Source organism: Rhinoderma darwinii, chromosome 10 (genome assembly GCF_050947455.1).
Source record: "Rhinoderma darwinii isolate aRhiDar2 chromosome 10, aRhiDar2.hap1, whole genome shotgun sequence".
NCBI lineage: Eukaryota > Metazoa > Chordata > Amphibia > Anura > Rhinodermatidae > Rhinoderma > Rhinoderma darwinii.
Genome location: NC_134696.1, coordinates 57,750,463 through 57,767,444, shown reverse-complemented (window position 1 = coordinate 57,767,444; position 16,982 = coordinate 57,750,463). Strand labels below are relative to the sequence as shown.

Genomic DNA, 16,982 nt, shown 5'->3' with positions numbered 1-16,982 from the left:
TACAGGGGCACAACGTATGGTGCTATTAGATTCAGGGGGAACAGTGTATGGTACTATTATATTCAGTGGAGAAGTGTATGGTGCTATTATAATTAGGGCACTGAGTATGGCGCTATTGTATTCAGAGGCAAAGAATATGATGCTATCATATTCAGGAGCACAGTGTATGGCACTATTATATTGAGGGGCACAGTGTGTGGCAGTATTGTATTCAGGGGCATAGTGTGTGGCAGTAATATATTCAGGGGCACAGTGTATGGTACTATTATATTAAGGAGCACACTGTACGGCAACATGAGGATTTTGTCTTAGTTTAAAGGTGCAGATGTGTTAGAAAAGTGAGGAGTTGAAGACATGTGAGCAGCAAACTTTACAGAGACGCGTCGTGGTTGGGAGAAATCATCATGGAGGCCTGGACCGGATGGAGATGAAAAGGAATGAGAACAATTCCAATCAGAGAAAATGTGACCTAACAGCCACTGGATGTAAATGTTTATTCTGCCTCTGACTTGCGACTGATCAGTACTATAGTCACTGTATGACCTGCAGTGAGATGATGGGTGGTACAATTCTTATTGTGAAACAACAACTCCCAACATATCCTTACCATTGTTCAAGTCACTGGGAGCTGTAGTTTCACGGCATACAAATCTATATCTAACCTGACTTTTCAAATAATCTCTGTACTGAGCTGTATTTGTGCTGGTGCTGTGTATATATATATATATATATATATATATATATATATATATATATGTATGAACTTGGTTCTCGTACTGTATGTATGTACTGAGATTTGTTCTGGTGCTGTATATATGTACTGAGCTTTATTCTAGTGCTGTAGTTATGTACTGAGCTTGTTTGTGGTGCTGTATTAATGTACTCAGCTTGGTTCTGGTACTATATTTATGAACTAAGCTTAGTTCTGGTGCTATATTTAGGTACTGAGTTTAGTTTTGGTGTTGTATTTATGTACTGAGCTTTGTTATGGTACTGTATTTATGTACTGAGCTTTGTTCTGGCGCTGTATGTATGTACTAAGCTTTGTTCTGGTGCTGTATATATGTACTGATCTTGGTTCTGGTGCTGTATTCATGTTTTTAGCTTGGTTCAGGTGCTGCATATACAGTTAGGTCCAGAATTATTTATACAGTGACACAAGTTTTGGCATTTTAGCTGTTTACCAAAACATATTGAATATTCAATATACAGTTATATAGTCAATATGGGCTTAAAGTGCAGACTCTCAGTTTTAATTTGAGGGTATTCACATCCTAATTTGAGGAAGGGTTTAGGAATTACAGCTCTTTAATATGTAGCTGCCTCTTTTTCCAGGGACGAAAGGTAATTGGACAATTATCTCAAAAGTTATTTAATGGGCTGCATGTGCTATTCCCTCGTTAAGCCATCATCAATTCAGCAGGTAAAAGGTCTGGAGTTGATTCCAGGTGTGGCATTGCATTTGGAAGCTGTTGCTTTGAACCCACAACATGAGGTCAATGGTGCTCTCAATGCAAGTGAAACAAAGCAACGTTAGGCTGAAAAAAAACGAAGAAATCCATCAGAGAGATAGCACAAATGTTAGGAGTGGCTAAATCAACAGTTTGATACATTGTTGGAAAAAAAGAGCGCACTGGTGATCTCGTGAACTCCAAAAGGCCTGTTCAGCCCCTTGAATTAAATCTGAAAGTCTACACTTCAATTGCATCTAAGTTGTTTTATTTCAAATCCAATGTGGTGGCATGCAGAGCCCAAATCATGAAAATTGTGTCACTGTCCAAATAATTCTGGACCTAACGTTATGTACTGTGCTTGGTACTGGTGCTGCTTTTATGTACTGAGCTTGGTTTTGTTGCAGTATATATATATATATATATATATATATATATATATATATATATATACTGAGCTTGATCCTGGTAGTGTATCTATGTACTGAGCTTGGTTCTGGTCCTGTATTCATGTTTTGAGCTTGGTTCAGGTGCTCTATTTGCTAAACTATTTGAATCAGGCGGTTGTGGCTGCATGCAGCACTAGTCTTTCTGTCAAAATGATGAAAACCACAATGAAATCTGACAGACTCCATTATTAGCAAAAGGGGTCAGTCAGGCAGCGGTGGTATCCGTTATGCAATGGATCTGGCAGAGCATTGTTATAAGCAGAACCCACAATGGTAGTGTGAACAAAACCTAAGAAATATGTTTTGCATTCTATCTGTTTTGCTGGGCTCATTTTTTTTATACAGTGTTCACATTAATCCGGTGTCCTCTGTGGTTAGAAGGTCTGTGCGTCCGATGATTATTTTGATGGACAAGAAAAATTTCACATGTACAGCAATATAAGACATGTACGGGTGTAGCCATCTTTAACGTGATTCTGATAACTTGCTGCAGCATGATATCACACAACAAAAGCCATTGAAAAGTCATTGAAAAAGTCAAGATAGGAGATCTAGCCATTGTTTATTTAATGCGTTAAAAGTCAAGGTAAAGACGGTTACATCTGTATTGTGCTGGGGACAGCAAGAGTTGTTGTCACAACATCACAGAACACTTAACCTCTTCACTTCCGGTTCTTCTTCACCTCCAGGTGCTGCTTAGTCCTGACGCCAACCAGCATCATGAGATATTGTGCATCGGTGCCTGGAGTTGAAGAATAACCTGGAGCAGGAAGCAGTAAATAAATGTATAGGTCTAGTCTAGGAAGGAAGGGGGAAATGCGCCATTTAAATTTTCGCCTCATGCAGCAGAAAAGCTCAAATCGCCCCCCATACTATTCTTATATAGGGCAGCATTGTCTGATGACAGATCCTCTTTAATAGGGTTGTCCCACCAATAAATATCATATTTATTGTATAGATCATAAAAATTAACAATCTTTGCCATTTACATGCTGTTAAAAAAAAATATCCAGTGAGAAGTTGATATTTACTAACATAGTATGGTGTCACCTGGTTGTCAAAGCGTATAGCAATGTGCATGTCCACCTACTGAGCTGAGTCTGGTGGATAAACATGCTCAGTCACGCTTCCCATAGCCAGGTCTCTGCATAGTAATCCACTGTTCACTGCAGAGCAGCCAATAGAAATAGCTTTCTTCCCTGCTTGTCAGGGAAGGAGCAGAGCCTCTATGGTAGCATAGCAGTATAGCTAAGAAGAGTCTGTCTGCAGGAGAAGTGAGAAGGTACTTAATTGTCAGCTGTCAGAGGATGGAGAAGACTGATTTTGCTCAGAACCCCTCCCCCAGCAGCACAGATTAACATCAGCACCGAAGGGGCACAGGAAAGCAAAAAAAAGATGAGTAGAGTTATTCACAATTTCTGCTTCTTGCCTTGTGGTCAAAATAAATGATCAGGTCTGGAATGGATTTATCCTATCCATACCCAAGAGTGCAGGTTTTCTATTTCCTACAAAAGTACATATGTAGCTGCATAGCAGTGGCACACATAAAAGTGAGATGCCCCAATGCAAAGATCGAAACTGCCACCCAAGCGAGAAGAGCCTGGTTGCTATTCCTGCAGGGGCGTAGCTAGGGGGGGGGGCAGGCGGGGCATGTGCCCCGGGCACAACTTAGAGGGGGGCGCCAGCGCCACCACCTCCTGCACTATAATTGTACCTGTGTCTATAGGACACAGGTACAATTAGAAGCAATGAATGGCCGGGTACGTTCCGTGCCCGGCCATTCAGCGATTTTCTACGAGTGAAGCGGTATTGCGCTTCCGTCGATGAAAGACGCTGACTGACAGGGAAAGTCATCCTACCCAGCCAATCAGCGCCTTTCACAGACGCTTCGTTCAACCCCCAGGAGACCTGCGCAGAAGAGAGCAGGTCTCCATTCCTGCCGGCCGGCGTGGGATTAAGGTGAGTTTGAATAGTTTTTTATTTTATTGTAATAAAAAAGTGTGTGGCTTTATCTACAGGGGGGGGGTGGCTTTATCTACGGGGGCTTTATCTACAGGTGGGCTTTATCTACGGGGGGCTCTATCTACAGGTAGGCTATATACTGGGGTGGGCTATCTATGGAGCACCATATACGGGGAAGGCTATATCTACAGGGGGCTATATACAGGGGTGGGCTATCTATGGAGCACCATATACAGGGGTGGGCGATATCTACAGGGGGGCTATATACAGGGGTGGGCTATCTATGGAGCACTATATACAGGGGTGGGCTATATCTACCGGGGGGCTATATACAGGGGTGGGCTATCTGTGGAGCACCATAGGGGGAGCTATTTGTGGGACACTATATACAGGGGTGGGCTATATGGGGGCACTATCTATGGGGGGCACTATCTACAGGGAGCTCTATGGCAGGCACTATCTATAGGGGGCACAGTGTGTGTATATGGGACACGGTGTATGGTGCTATTATAATTAGAGGTGCAATGTATGGTGCTATTATATTTAGGGGCATAGTGTGTGGTATAATGAGAACTTTATCTTTATTTATAGGTGTAGAAATGTTGGAAAAGTGAGAAGCTGAAGACATGTGAGGGGCAAACTGCAGAAATGGGCTGTGAGCGGGAGAAGTCATCATAGAGGTCTGGACCGGATGGAGGAAAAGAACTAGAATCTGAGACATCACCGGTGAGTCACTTAATGTAAATGTTTATTCTGTCTCTAATCAGCACTGTAGTCACTGTATGATCTGCAGCGATATGATTATGATATGATTTATTTTTTGTGAAACAGCAACTCCCAGCATATCCTTATAATTTTTTGGGCCATACTGGGAGCTGTAGTTTTACGCCGTACATACCTATACGGCAGGGGTTGCACTAAATTTAGTTGTATTTGTGCTGATGTTGTATTTATGTACTGGGCTTGGTTCTGGTGTTGTGTATAGAACTATATTGCTTGTAGAATGTGCAAATGTTTTTATGCTCGCGTTACATAAAAAGAAATGTGGAAAAGAAATGACACATCATTGATTGGTAGAGAAAACAAACATGGCGAGGGGGAAGGAGCTGTCGGGAAAGAGGTTGGGGGGGCGCCAAACTGAATCTTTGCCCCGGGTGCTGGAGAACCTAGCTACGCCTCTGTTCCTGCTACACCCTTTACATAAATCTTGTGCTAAATCCCCATTCCCTTGTTTGCTAATAATGCAATTCGACTTCAGAGGGGGAGTCCTGCACAAGTTCTCCCCACTCAGTAGCAAAAGCTATGGGACCAACCAGGGCTGTCCTCATTCTCCAAGAGCCTCATAGCAACTACATGGTCTGTCACTATGGTATATATGGCAGGGGCGTAGCTAGGGGGGGGGGCAAGCGGGGCATGTGCCCCGGGCGCAGTTCAGAGGGGGGCGCCAGCGCCCCCTCCTCCTGCACTATAATTGTACCTGTGTCGCAAGGACACAGGTACAATTAGAAGCAATGAATGACCGGGCAAGTTCCGGCCATTCAGCGCCTCTCCACGAATGAAGCGACTGGTACCTTTTGTACCAGTGATGCTTCCGTCGATGAAAGGCGCTGACTGACTGGCAGGGAAAGTCATCCTGCCCAGCCAATCAGCGCCTTTCATAGACGCTGCGTTCAACCCCCTGGAGACCTGCGCAGAAGAGAACAGGTCTCCATGGCTGCCGGACGGCGTGGGAGCGGGAATAAGGTGAGTTTGAAATTTTTCATTTTTTATTTTTTTAATTGCAATAAAAGTGTGGCTGTATCTGCGGGGGGGGGAGGGGGAGACTTTGTCTACACGGGGGACTTTATCTACGGGGCTGGGCTATATACAGGGGGACTATATCTAAAGGGCTGGGCTATATACAGGGGGACTATATCTACAGGGCTGGGCTATATACAGGGGGACTATATCTACAGGGGGGCTATATACAGGGGGACTATATCTGCTGGGCTATATACAGGGGGACTATATCTACAGGGGGGCTATATACATGGGGACTATATCTACAGGGGTGCTATATACAGGGGGACTATATCTACAGGGGTGCTATATACTGGAGTGGGCTGTCTATAGAGCACCATATACAGGGGTGGGCTATATAGTATTTAGCCCCCTGTAGATATAGCCCACCCCTGTATATGGTGCTTCATAGATAGCCCACCCCAGTATATAGCCCCCCCTGTAGATATAGTCGCCCTATATATAGCCCAGCCCTGTAGATATAGCCCAGCCCTGTAGATATAGCCCAGCCCTGTAGATATAGCCCAGCCCTGTAAATATAGCCCCCTGTAGATATATTCCCCCTGTATATAGCCCACCCCTGTATATAGCCCCCCTATGTATAGCCCACCCCTGTAGATATAGCCCCCCTGTGTATAGCCCATCCCTGTATATAGCCCACCCCTGTAGCTATAGCCCCCCTGTGTATAGCCCACCCCTGTAGATATAGCCCCCCTGTGTATATCCCAGCCCTGTGTATATCCCAGCCCTGTGTATATCCCAGCCCTGTGTATATCCCAGCCCTGTGTATATCCCAGCCCTGTGTATAGCCCAGCTCTGTAGATATTGTCCCCCTGTAGATATGGTCCCCCTGTAGATATGGTCCCCCTGTAGATATGATCCCCCTGTAGATAGCCCACCCCTGTATATAGTCCCCCTGTAGATATAGTACCCCTGTAGATATAGCCCACCCCTGTATATAGTCCCCCTGTAGATATAGCCCACCCCTGTATATAGTATCCCACAAATAGCTCCCCCTATAGTGCTCCACAGAAAGCCCACCCCTGTATATAGCCCCCTTGTACATATAGTCCACCCCTGTATATAGTGCTCCACAGATAGCCCACCCTTGTATATAGTATATACAGGGGTGGGCTATCTGTGGAGCACTATATACAGGGGTGGACTATCTAGTGGAGCACTATATACAGGGGTGGACTATATGTACATGGGGGGGCTATATACAGGGGTGGGCTATCTGTGGAGCACTATATACAGGGGTGGGCTATATCTACAGGGGGGCAACATACATGGTTGGGCTATCTGTAGAGCTCTATATACAGGGGTGGGCTATATCTACAGGGGGCTATATACAGGGGTGGGCTATCTGTAGAGCACTATAGGGGGAGTTATTTGTGGGACACTATATACAGGGGTGGTCTATATGGGGGCACTATCTACAGGGGCTCTATGGCAGGCACTATCTACAGGGGGCTCTATGGCAGGCACTATCTACAGGGGGCACAGTGTGTGTGTGGGACACGGTGTATGGTGCTATTATAATTAGAGGTGCAGTGTTTGGCGCTATTATATTTAGGGGGTTAGTGTGTGGTATAATGATAACTTTATATTTATTTATAGGTGCAGAAATGTTGGAAAAGTGAGAAGCTGAAGACAAACTGCAGAAATGGACCGAGAGAAGTCATCATAGAGGTCTGGACCAAATGGAGAAAAATAACTAGAATCTGAGACGTCACCGGTCAGTCACTTAATGTAAATGTTCACTCTGCTTCTAATCAGCACTGTAGTCACTGTATGATCTGCAGCGAGATGATGGGTGGTATGATTATGATAGGATTTATTTTTTGTGAAACGGCATCTCCCAGCATATCCTTAACATTATTTGGGCCATGCTGGGAGCTGTAGTTTTACGCCGTACAAACCTATACGGCAGGGGTTGCACTAAATTGAGCTGTATTTGTGCTGGTGTTGTATATATGCACCGAGCTTGGTTCTGGTGTTGTGTATAGAACCATATTGCTTGTGAAATGTACAAATAATTTTATGCTCGCGTTACATAAAAAGAAATGACACGTCGATTGGTAGAGAAAACAAACACGGCGAGGGGGAAGGAGATGTCGGGAAAGAAGTTGGGGGGGGGGCCAAACTGAATCTTTGCCCCGGGTGCTGGAGAACCTAGCTACGCCTCTGTATATGGTATTGTGCATAGGATGTATACAATAAAGACCTTCAGCCCGAAGACAGTAGTAATAGATAGACCTTTTCAATTTTGAATAGTATATTTTTAGTAGCAGAATAGCCATCATTAGTGACTGCAATAAGATAACAACATGTAGGGCTGTCGGGGGAATTCACATTAGCTTCGTAGCTCCCTGTCAAGAAGTCTTATTTATGTTTTGTGAAAATGTAATGGCTTATGGGAATTCCAGCCACTCTAAACCTCCCTTCATACAAGTAATGCTGGTAACATAGACCAACAATGTATGATTCCACTACATACAGAGAGGCAAACAAACAAGAAATGCAAAGAAGTACTGGAACATCTGGCCACCTCCTACACCTGGCAGAAGCAATTAACACTTCACAATACAAAAATATAGATATGTCCTTTCAAGATCACTATAATATATTACAATTAAGGCTGCTCAAAAGCAAATAAATGAAACAAAAAATTCACACATTTACCCCATAAATTTCAGGAGTTTATTGAACAAGAGCTAATTAAATCAAAAGGGAAACAATGGTAATGCAACACCACACAGATCCAATCTAAGCCCACTGGAAATGGAGGCATTAGAAGAGATCAAAAACAACACAGATCTGATCGTACAATAAGGGAGGTTGGATTGTGGTATTGAATTCAGGCCTGTATAATAAAAAAAATTATATTGAAATGCTACAGGACACCAATACATACAGACATCTGAATTCAGATCCAACGCTGGACGTTCAAAGAAAGGTAAAAGCCCTGTTCAATGAGGGAGCTCATATGGGACCGTTAAAAGAACAAATCATGGAATATCTACAGTATATGTGGAGTCTCCGGTGGCCTCAATACACCACTGCTTTTCCAAAATACACAAGTATCCCCACTACACTCAGATAAGTAGTGGTCGGAATAGGATCGTTTGGAGAAAGACTTGGAGCGTGGATGGATTACTATCTCTAACCACTTGCAAAACATTTGCCTGGACATATTAGAGGCACAAAACATGTTATCTCATCTTTGTAAAATTTAAAGTAGTCCAAAAATGATAATTGATTACCCTGTGAAGCGGTAGCCTTATACCTAAGTATACCACACATACAAGCTATATATTCTATACATTATTATTTTTGAATAAATATATCAAACACTCCAATGCTACAGATGTAGCCATCTTTAACTTGATTCTGATAAGTTGCTGCAATGTGATATCACACAACCAAAGCCATTGAAAAGTCATTCAAAAAGTCAAGATAAGAGATCTAGCCATTGTTTATTTAATGTGTTAAGAGTCAAGGTAAAGACGGCTACATCTGTACAAAGGAATTTTTGGTAATGGCGGTGGAATTCCTGCTTGGATACAATTACTTTTTTTCGGACCAGGAATTTTACCTCCAGAGGCAAAGAGCCTTGATGGAGGTGAAGTTCTCTCCTTCTTTGGCAAATATTTACATGACAACCCAATCCTCCGCCATATCATGTGGTATAATTGTTATATCCACGACCTGTTACTCATATGGCAGGGGATACAGAAACAGGCTCAAGACTTTGTTAAGTATATAAGCAAGAATAACATGAATCCAGCCAGTGGCATAGCTAAAGGCTCATGGGCCCTGATGCAAAAGTCCTTCTTGGCCCCCCTCCAACTTCTTCACATTGCTGACGACCGGCAGCTTTCAGCTGCATCGCTGGGTCTCCTAAGTGACACAACGATGCAGCACTAGCAGCCAGAGTCGTCTCCATGGCCTTAAAATGTCAGGGGCAATAGCCCCAATACAAATGTCCCCCCCACAAAAAAAATGTGTGTGCGTGTGTGTGTGTATATATATATATATATATATATATATATATATAAATATATATATGTATATATAGGAGACAGCATATCTATAGCACTATGACCGCTACAGCTATGGATAGGATTAGACAGAGGCACAGCTAGGTTCCCCTTCACCCGGGGCAAAGATTCAAGTTAGCGCCCCCCACAACTTATTTCCCGACATTTACTTCCCCCTCAACATGTTTCTCTACCAATCAATGAGGTGTCATTTTTTTGCACTTTTTTTAATGTAACTCCATAAAACCATTTGTACATTTTACAAGCAATATAGTTATACAAGGGAGTTACCATAAAAATAAGTTAAAAGAAAATATATTAAAGAGACAACACACAGCCCCCTTGTAGATAGCGCCACACACAGCCCCCCTTGTAGATAGCGCCACACAGTCCCCATTGTAGGTAATGCCAAACAGCCCGCCTGCAGATGGTGCCACACAGTCCCACTGTAGGTGATGCCACCCAGCCCCACCCTTGTAGTCGATGCCAAGCAGCCCTCCCTTGCAGACGGTGCCACACAGCCCTCCCTTGTAGATGGTGCCACACAGCCCCCCTTGCAGATGGTGCCACATAGCCCCCCATGTAGATGGTGCCCCACAGCCCCCATTGTAGATGGTGCCACACAGCCCTCATTGTAGATGGTGCCACACAGCCCCCATTGTAGATAGTGCCACACAGCCCCCATTGTAGATAGTGCCATACAGCCCCCATTGTAGATAGTGCCACACAGTCCCCCCTTGCAGATGGTGCCACACAGAGTCCTTGTTGACGGTGCCACATAGCCCCCCCTGTAGATGGTGCCACACAGTCGTCGTCCCCCCTGTAGATGGTGCCACACAGTACCCCCTTGCAGATGGTGCCACACAGAGTCCTTGTTGATGGTGCCACACAGCCCCCCTGTAGATGGTGCCACACAGTCGTCGTCCCCCCTGTAGATGGTGCCACACAGTCCACCACGGAGCTGCTCCGCCATAGTATTCAATTGTATCTGCGTCCTGAGGACGTACATACAATTGAATGTGGCAGTTGCTAGCACCAGGGCCTGCCGCAGGTGCTAGCGACGCCATTGGGCATGACGGGGCCCGTGTCGCCCGACCCATAAATGTAAGGTGCCGGGCGGCGCGGGCCCCCGTAGCAGTAGGGTTCCCTGAGAGGATGGGACCAACGCAGAGCAGCCATATTAAAACTGCAGATCGCAGCTTATGGGTGCCCTGCAGCCGCCCAGGATACAACCTATCGCCTATCAGCAGTGATCAGCTGTTTTGACACGGCTGCTCTGCTGCAACCCCCCCTTCCCTACATCGTAGTTGCGCCCAGGGCACATGCCCCCGCCTGCCCTTCTTGGTTACACTCCTAGATAGAGAGACAGACAGACAGACAAATAGATATATACATAGAAAGACATATATTTATTGGATCAGCTGTTTTAAATTACGGCTATCTAGGAAAGTTAAGTATAATAATTGATTTGCTTTTTTATGTGTTACAATTTATTTTTTTGTGTTTATTTTTTTACAGGTTCGGTTGTTGGATTACGTTAGATTCGAGGACTACTTTGATGATGTTTTTTTTTCATTTCAATAAAATGGTTAATGAGGGTTGTGTGGGGCTTTTTTTTTATTTCAATAAAATATTTTTTCTATGTCCTTGTATTTTTTTAAACTTTATTACAACTGCCTCAGTAATGGGCGCTGGCTGATTGACAGTGTCCATTACTAAGGTGGGGCTTAATGTTAGCCGGTGAAAAGGCTAACACTAACCCCCATTATTACCCCGGTACCCACCTCCACCAGTGGTAGCGGGAAGAGTCGGGTGCAATCCAGTACCTGACCATCTGTAGTGATGGTCGGGCACTGGGGTGGCCGCAGGCTGGTATTATTAAGCTCGGTAAGGCCAGAAACCGTGGCTGTTCCCACTCTCGTAATGCTAGCCTGCTGCCGCTCTGTTGTATCTGGATGGTTATGAAAAATGGGAGGGACCCCACAAGGTTTATCCAATTTTTTTTGGGGAGGCATTATACTTTTTTATGGGGCACTTTTTTTATGATGGGTGGGGCGCTGATAGAAAATTTCACACGGGGTTCCATCTATCCTAAGGTCGAGCCTGCATACAGATATCTTATATCAAGATTAATATTTATGGTCTATTGTCTCTTCTGGCATTAAATGAGTTTTAAAAAACCACCATTATTATATCTTATTTTCCAGTATGTTCATTACATCAAAAAACATTACTGACCAAAAAACATGGCTTGCTAATATAGGATTTTATGGTAGCGGACATAATAAATGCAAAGCAATGCAAAGCAATTTTTGCTAACAAATCTAAAACTTTTATATTTACCAACAAACAGTATAAAATCAGAAATTACACCAACTGCAATAAGACAAACACCATATTACAATATTTAGGTGGCACATCAGGTTCTTTAAAAATAAGAATAAGAAGACACATGTCTGATGCCACAAATAAACAAGCCAGCTACAAATATATAAATGGCCTCAAGACATTTTGCTCAAGTACATAATAAGAATTTGACATAATTTTGTTTTCAAGTAATTGAGAAGGTATACAGAGACCTATTAGAGGTGGGGACTACAAGGGAAAACGGATCAGACGGAAAACATATTGGATGTTGATATTGGACACCAGAAGTCCTAAAGGTCTAAATATAAAACAGGATCTAATATATTATTATCAATGTTGTTTTCATGTCCCCATATGAGCCAGTTTGCATATAAAACTTATATATATATATATATATATATATTTTATTTTTTTTATATATATATATATATATATATATATATATATATATCATGGCCGATGGTCCGCAGCTTTCAGGGTCTCCTAAGTGACCCAACAATGCAGCACTAGCAGCCAGGAGCGTCACTAAGGTCTTAAAACATCAGGGGAAATAGCCCCAATACATATGTGCCCCCCCAAAAAAATGTGTGCGTGTATGTATATGTGTGTGTATATGTGTATGTACACGTTTTTTTATATATACACTACCGTTCAAATGTTTAGGGTCACTTAGAAATGTCCTTATTTTTGAAAGAAAAGCACAGTTTTTTCAATGAAGATAACATTAAATTAATCAGAAATACACTCTATACATTGTTAATGTGCTAAATGACTATTCTAGCTGCAAACGTCTGGTTTTTAATGCAATATCTACATAGGGGTATATAGGCCCATTTCCAGCAACCATCACTCCAGTGTTCTAATGGTACATTGTGTTTGCTAACTGTGTTAGAAGGCTAATGGATTGTAAAGGATCTGCCAGACACAGTTTCTGTGTCGACGCCCGTGGGTAATCAGTCTGTACCTGCTCCTAAGTCTGAGAGAGTGACACGATCTTCTACCAGTCAGGCTGGGGGGCTGAGGAGTGGGAGAGCCTATCACAGCCTGGCCAGATGGAGCTAGCTCCCGCCATCTGTCTATTTATACCTGCATTTCCTGCTCCTCCTTTGCCTGTGATTCTTTTCTGTTTCCTAGCTCCGCTGCTCCTGCTATGATTATTGACCTTGCTTCATTTTTGACCCTGGCTTTACTGACTACGCTCCTGCTCTGCGATTTGTACCTCGTGCACTCCTGGTTTGACTCGGCTCATTCACTACTCTTGTTGCTCACTGTGTTGCCGTGGGCAACTGCCCCATTTCCCTTAGCTTCTGTGTACCCTTGTCTGTTTGTCTGTCATGCAATTATTGAGCGTAGGGACCGTCGCCCAGTTGTACGCCGTCGCCTAGGACGGGCCGTTGCAAGTAGGCAGGGACTGAGTGGCGGGTAGATTAGGGCTCACCTGTCTGTCTCCCCACCCCGTCATTACATGGATAATTAGAAAACACTTGAAAACCCTTGTGCAATTATGTTAGCACCGCTGTAAACAGTTTTGCTGTTTTGAGGAGCTATAAAACTGACCTTCCTTTGAGCTAGTTGAGAATCTGGAGCATTACATTTGTGGGTTCGATTAAACTCTCAAAATGGCTAGAAAAAGAGAGCTTTCATGTGAAACTCGACAGTCTAATCTTGTTCTTAGAAATAAAGGCTGTTCCATGCGAGAAATTGCCAAGAAACTGAAGATTTCGTACAACGGTGTGTACTACTCCCTTCAGAGGACAGCACACACAGGCTCTAACCACAGTAGAAAGAGAAGTGGGAGGCCCCGCTGCACAACTGAGCAACAAGACAAGTACATTAGAGTCTCTAGTTTGAGAAATAGACGCCTCACAGGTCCTCAACTGGCAGCTTCATTAAATAGTACCCGCAAAACGCCAGTGTCAACGTCTACAGTGAAGAGGCAACTCCGGGATGCTGGCCTTCAGGGCAGAGTGGCAAAGAAAAAGCCATATCTGAGACTGGCTAATAAAAGGAAAAGATTAAGCAAAAGCACACAGACATTGGACAGAGGAAGATTGGAAAAAAGTGTTATGGACAGACGAATCGAAGTTTGAGATGTTTGGATCACACAGAAGAACATTTGTGAGATGCAGAACAACTGAAAAGATGCTGGAAGAGTGCCTGACGCCATCTGTCAAGCATGGTGGAGGTAATGTGATGGTCTGGGGTTGCTTTGGTGCTGGTAAAGTGGGAGATTTGTACAAGATAAAAGGGATTTTGAATAAGGAAGGCTATCACTCCATTTTGCAACGCCATGCCATACCCTGTGGACAGCGCTTGATTGGAGCCAATTTCATCCTACAACAGGACAATGACTCAAAGCACACCTCCAAATTATGCAAGAACTATTTAGGGAAGAAGCAGGCAGCTGGTATTCTATCTGTAATGGAGTGGTCAGCGCAGTCACCAGATCTCAACCCCGAAGAGAGGTTGTGGGAGCAGCTTGACCGTATGGTACGCAAGAAGTGTCCATCAAGCCAATCCAACTTTTGGGAGGGCCTTCTGGAAGCATTGGGTGAAATTTCTCCCGATTACCTCAGCAAATTAACAGCTAGAATGCCAAAGGTCTGCAATGCTGTAATTGCTGCAAATGGAGCATTCTTTGACGAAAGCAAAGTTTGAAGGAGAAAATTATTATTTCAAATAAAAATCATTATTTCTAACCTTGTCAATGTCTTGACTATATTTTCTAGTCATTTTGCAACTCATTTGATAAATATAAGTGTGAGTTTTCATGGAAAACACAAAATTGTCTGGGTGACACCACACTTTTGAACGGTAGTGTATGTATGTGTCATAAGAAATTGATGGCCTATCTTCAGGATAGGCCACCAATATCTGATCGGTTGGGGTCTGAATCCCGGCACCCCTGCCGATCATCTGTTTTGAAGGGGCGTGCAAGTACTGCTTTCCCTTCATTCCTGCCACTGCTCGTACCGTGAATCGCCAACACATTTGTAGCGGCAGTTTTCCCTATTACAGCTTTGAATGGGCGAAGGCTGTAATACTGTGAGCCGCTGCTACAAGAGTGTCGGCGATTCATAGTACGAGCAGATAGGGAATAAAGGGAAAGCAGCACTCGTACCAGCGCTGCGTCCCTCTTCAAAACATCTGATCAGCAGGGGTGCCGGTAGTCGGACCCCCAGCTATGAGATATTGATGGCCTATCCAGAGGATAGGGCTTCAATTTCTTATAAATGGACAACCCCTTTAACAATATAGAATATATGTAATCCCGCTAGTGACATAATATCAGCTAATTTCCTGACATGATGCTTTGATTAGGTTTTTTAGGAATTGGCCTTCATAAAGGTGCAAGCTATGACTAAGGACGCATGTCTGAACCGCGTAAGCTAAGGCCTGATCTGCTATCAGTAAATGCTGTGGAGTTTTAAAGAATGCACAATAAATGTGAAGTTTTATACCTGATATATCGTGAGGATACCAGTGCGAGAACATTTGCTTCTTTTGTACCCATAGACTACACTTAGTATAAAGCCTGTACTTGATAGTACATTATAGACAAATCAAAGGAAACAAAGAAGAAACGCTAGAAGATTAAAACTTCTTGTCGCTGTGTACAGTACCTTGCATCATAAGCTGCAGATGACTCATCAATCACAGTACCAATTTCCTTTCGTGTTTGAAGCAGTTCCTTAGTAGAAAAAAACAAAAAATAAGTGTTACACAGCACAAGCCTAATCTATTTTCTTATGTATTATCCTAATACTGTCAATTGCCAATTTATGTAGGACTGGCTGCTTTGAAGAAAATAGGATAAGACTGTAGCTTTTACCTTGTTTAGTTTTTGTGCTCACCTTTTCAAGTCTTTTATACAGTTGATCAAAACGAGACCGTTCAATTCTCAGTATATCAATCTCTTCCCTCATCTTGGAATTTTTTGACAGTTGCAGATTAAATTTGGTCAAAGCCTAATTATCAGAAAGAAAAAATCATGGTCATCAATATAGTCAATAATATAATATCTATAGTCATATGACAAAGTCCACTAAAGCATGAAGATTCAGACTTGACTGCAGCTAGGGCAAAACATTTTTTTTCCTCCAAGTCTCTCTTAAAGAGATGCTAGGACCTGAGACATGTTGTGTTTTTCAACTGGATAAGAGGGCCGCTAGGGTATGATTTTTGACAAACAAGATACAGGGATTTATCATTACATATTTTTTTTAGGTCCAAGATTCAGTGCTGATTAATTGCTGAATATATCTCTATAGTGGTCTTGGCTTTGTTTTTGTTATGATACAGAGCTCCAAATCCAATACATAGACATACATTTAAACGATAACTTGCTGGCTACCTGCAGTTGCCACTAGGGGAGGCTTAGGAGCTTACTGCATACTGTCTTATCATTGCGTTCAATATATGCAGTTAGCTCCTAAACTTATACTAGTAGTGGCTACAGTTAGCCAGCAAGTTATCTTTTAAATCTATGTCTATCAGGGCCGGAACAATGGGTAGGCAGAAGTAGGCGATCTGCTCAAACTGGGAGGGGGGATTTGCAGGCACCAAGCTCTGCTCAAACTGGGGGGGGGGGGGGGGGTTGCCGCAATAGGTAGCCAAATTTTATGGGGGGGCATAGGGGGCCTAAATATAAATCGGCAGCACAAAGGGAGCTTAACAAGAATATCGATGGCACAAAATACTATATAACAACACAAAGGGGGGCACAAAGGAGGCCTAACTACTATAATGGAGGGCACATATTGAGCCAAACTACTATAGTTGTGCACAAAGGTTGCCTAACTACTATATGGGGCGCACTTGGGGGACCTAACTGCTATAGGGGGCACAAAATGGGCCTAACTACTATATGGGGGCACACAGAGGGCCTAACTACTACATGTGGTCACAAAGGGAACCTAACTATTATATGG

General features: G+C 43.3%; 1 protein-coding gene across 1 annotated transcript in view; it reads right to left on the bottom strand.

Moving 5' to 3' along the window:
- ODAD1 (outer dynein arm docking complex subunit 1) overlaps positions 1 to 16,982 on the bottom strand; it is a 131,439-nt gene that overhangs the window by 90,779 nt on the left and 23,678 nt on the right. The window contains exons 6-7 of the mRNA XM_075838864.1: positions 15,906 to 16,019; positions 15,675 to 15,742 (exon numbers count right to left, since the gene is read on the bottom strand). Coding sequence (XP_075694979.1) covers positions 15,675 to 15,742; positions 15,906 to 16,019 — 182 coding nt within the window. The remainder of the gene's footprint in view (positions 1 to 15,674; positions 15,743 to 15,905; positions 16,020 to 16,982) is intronic.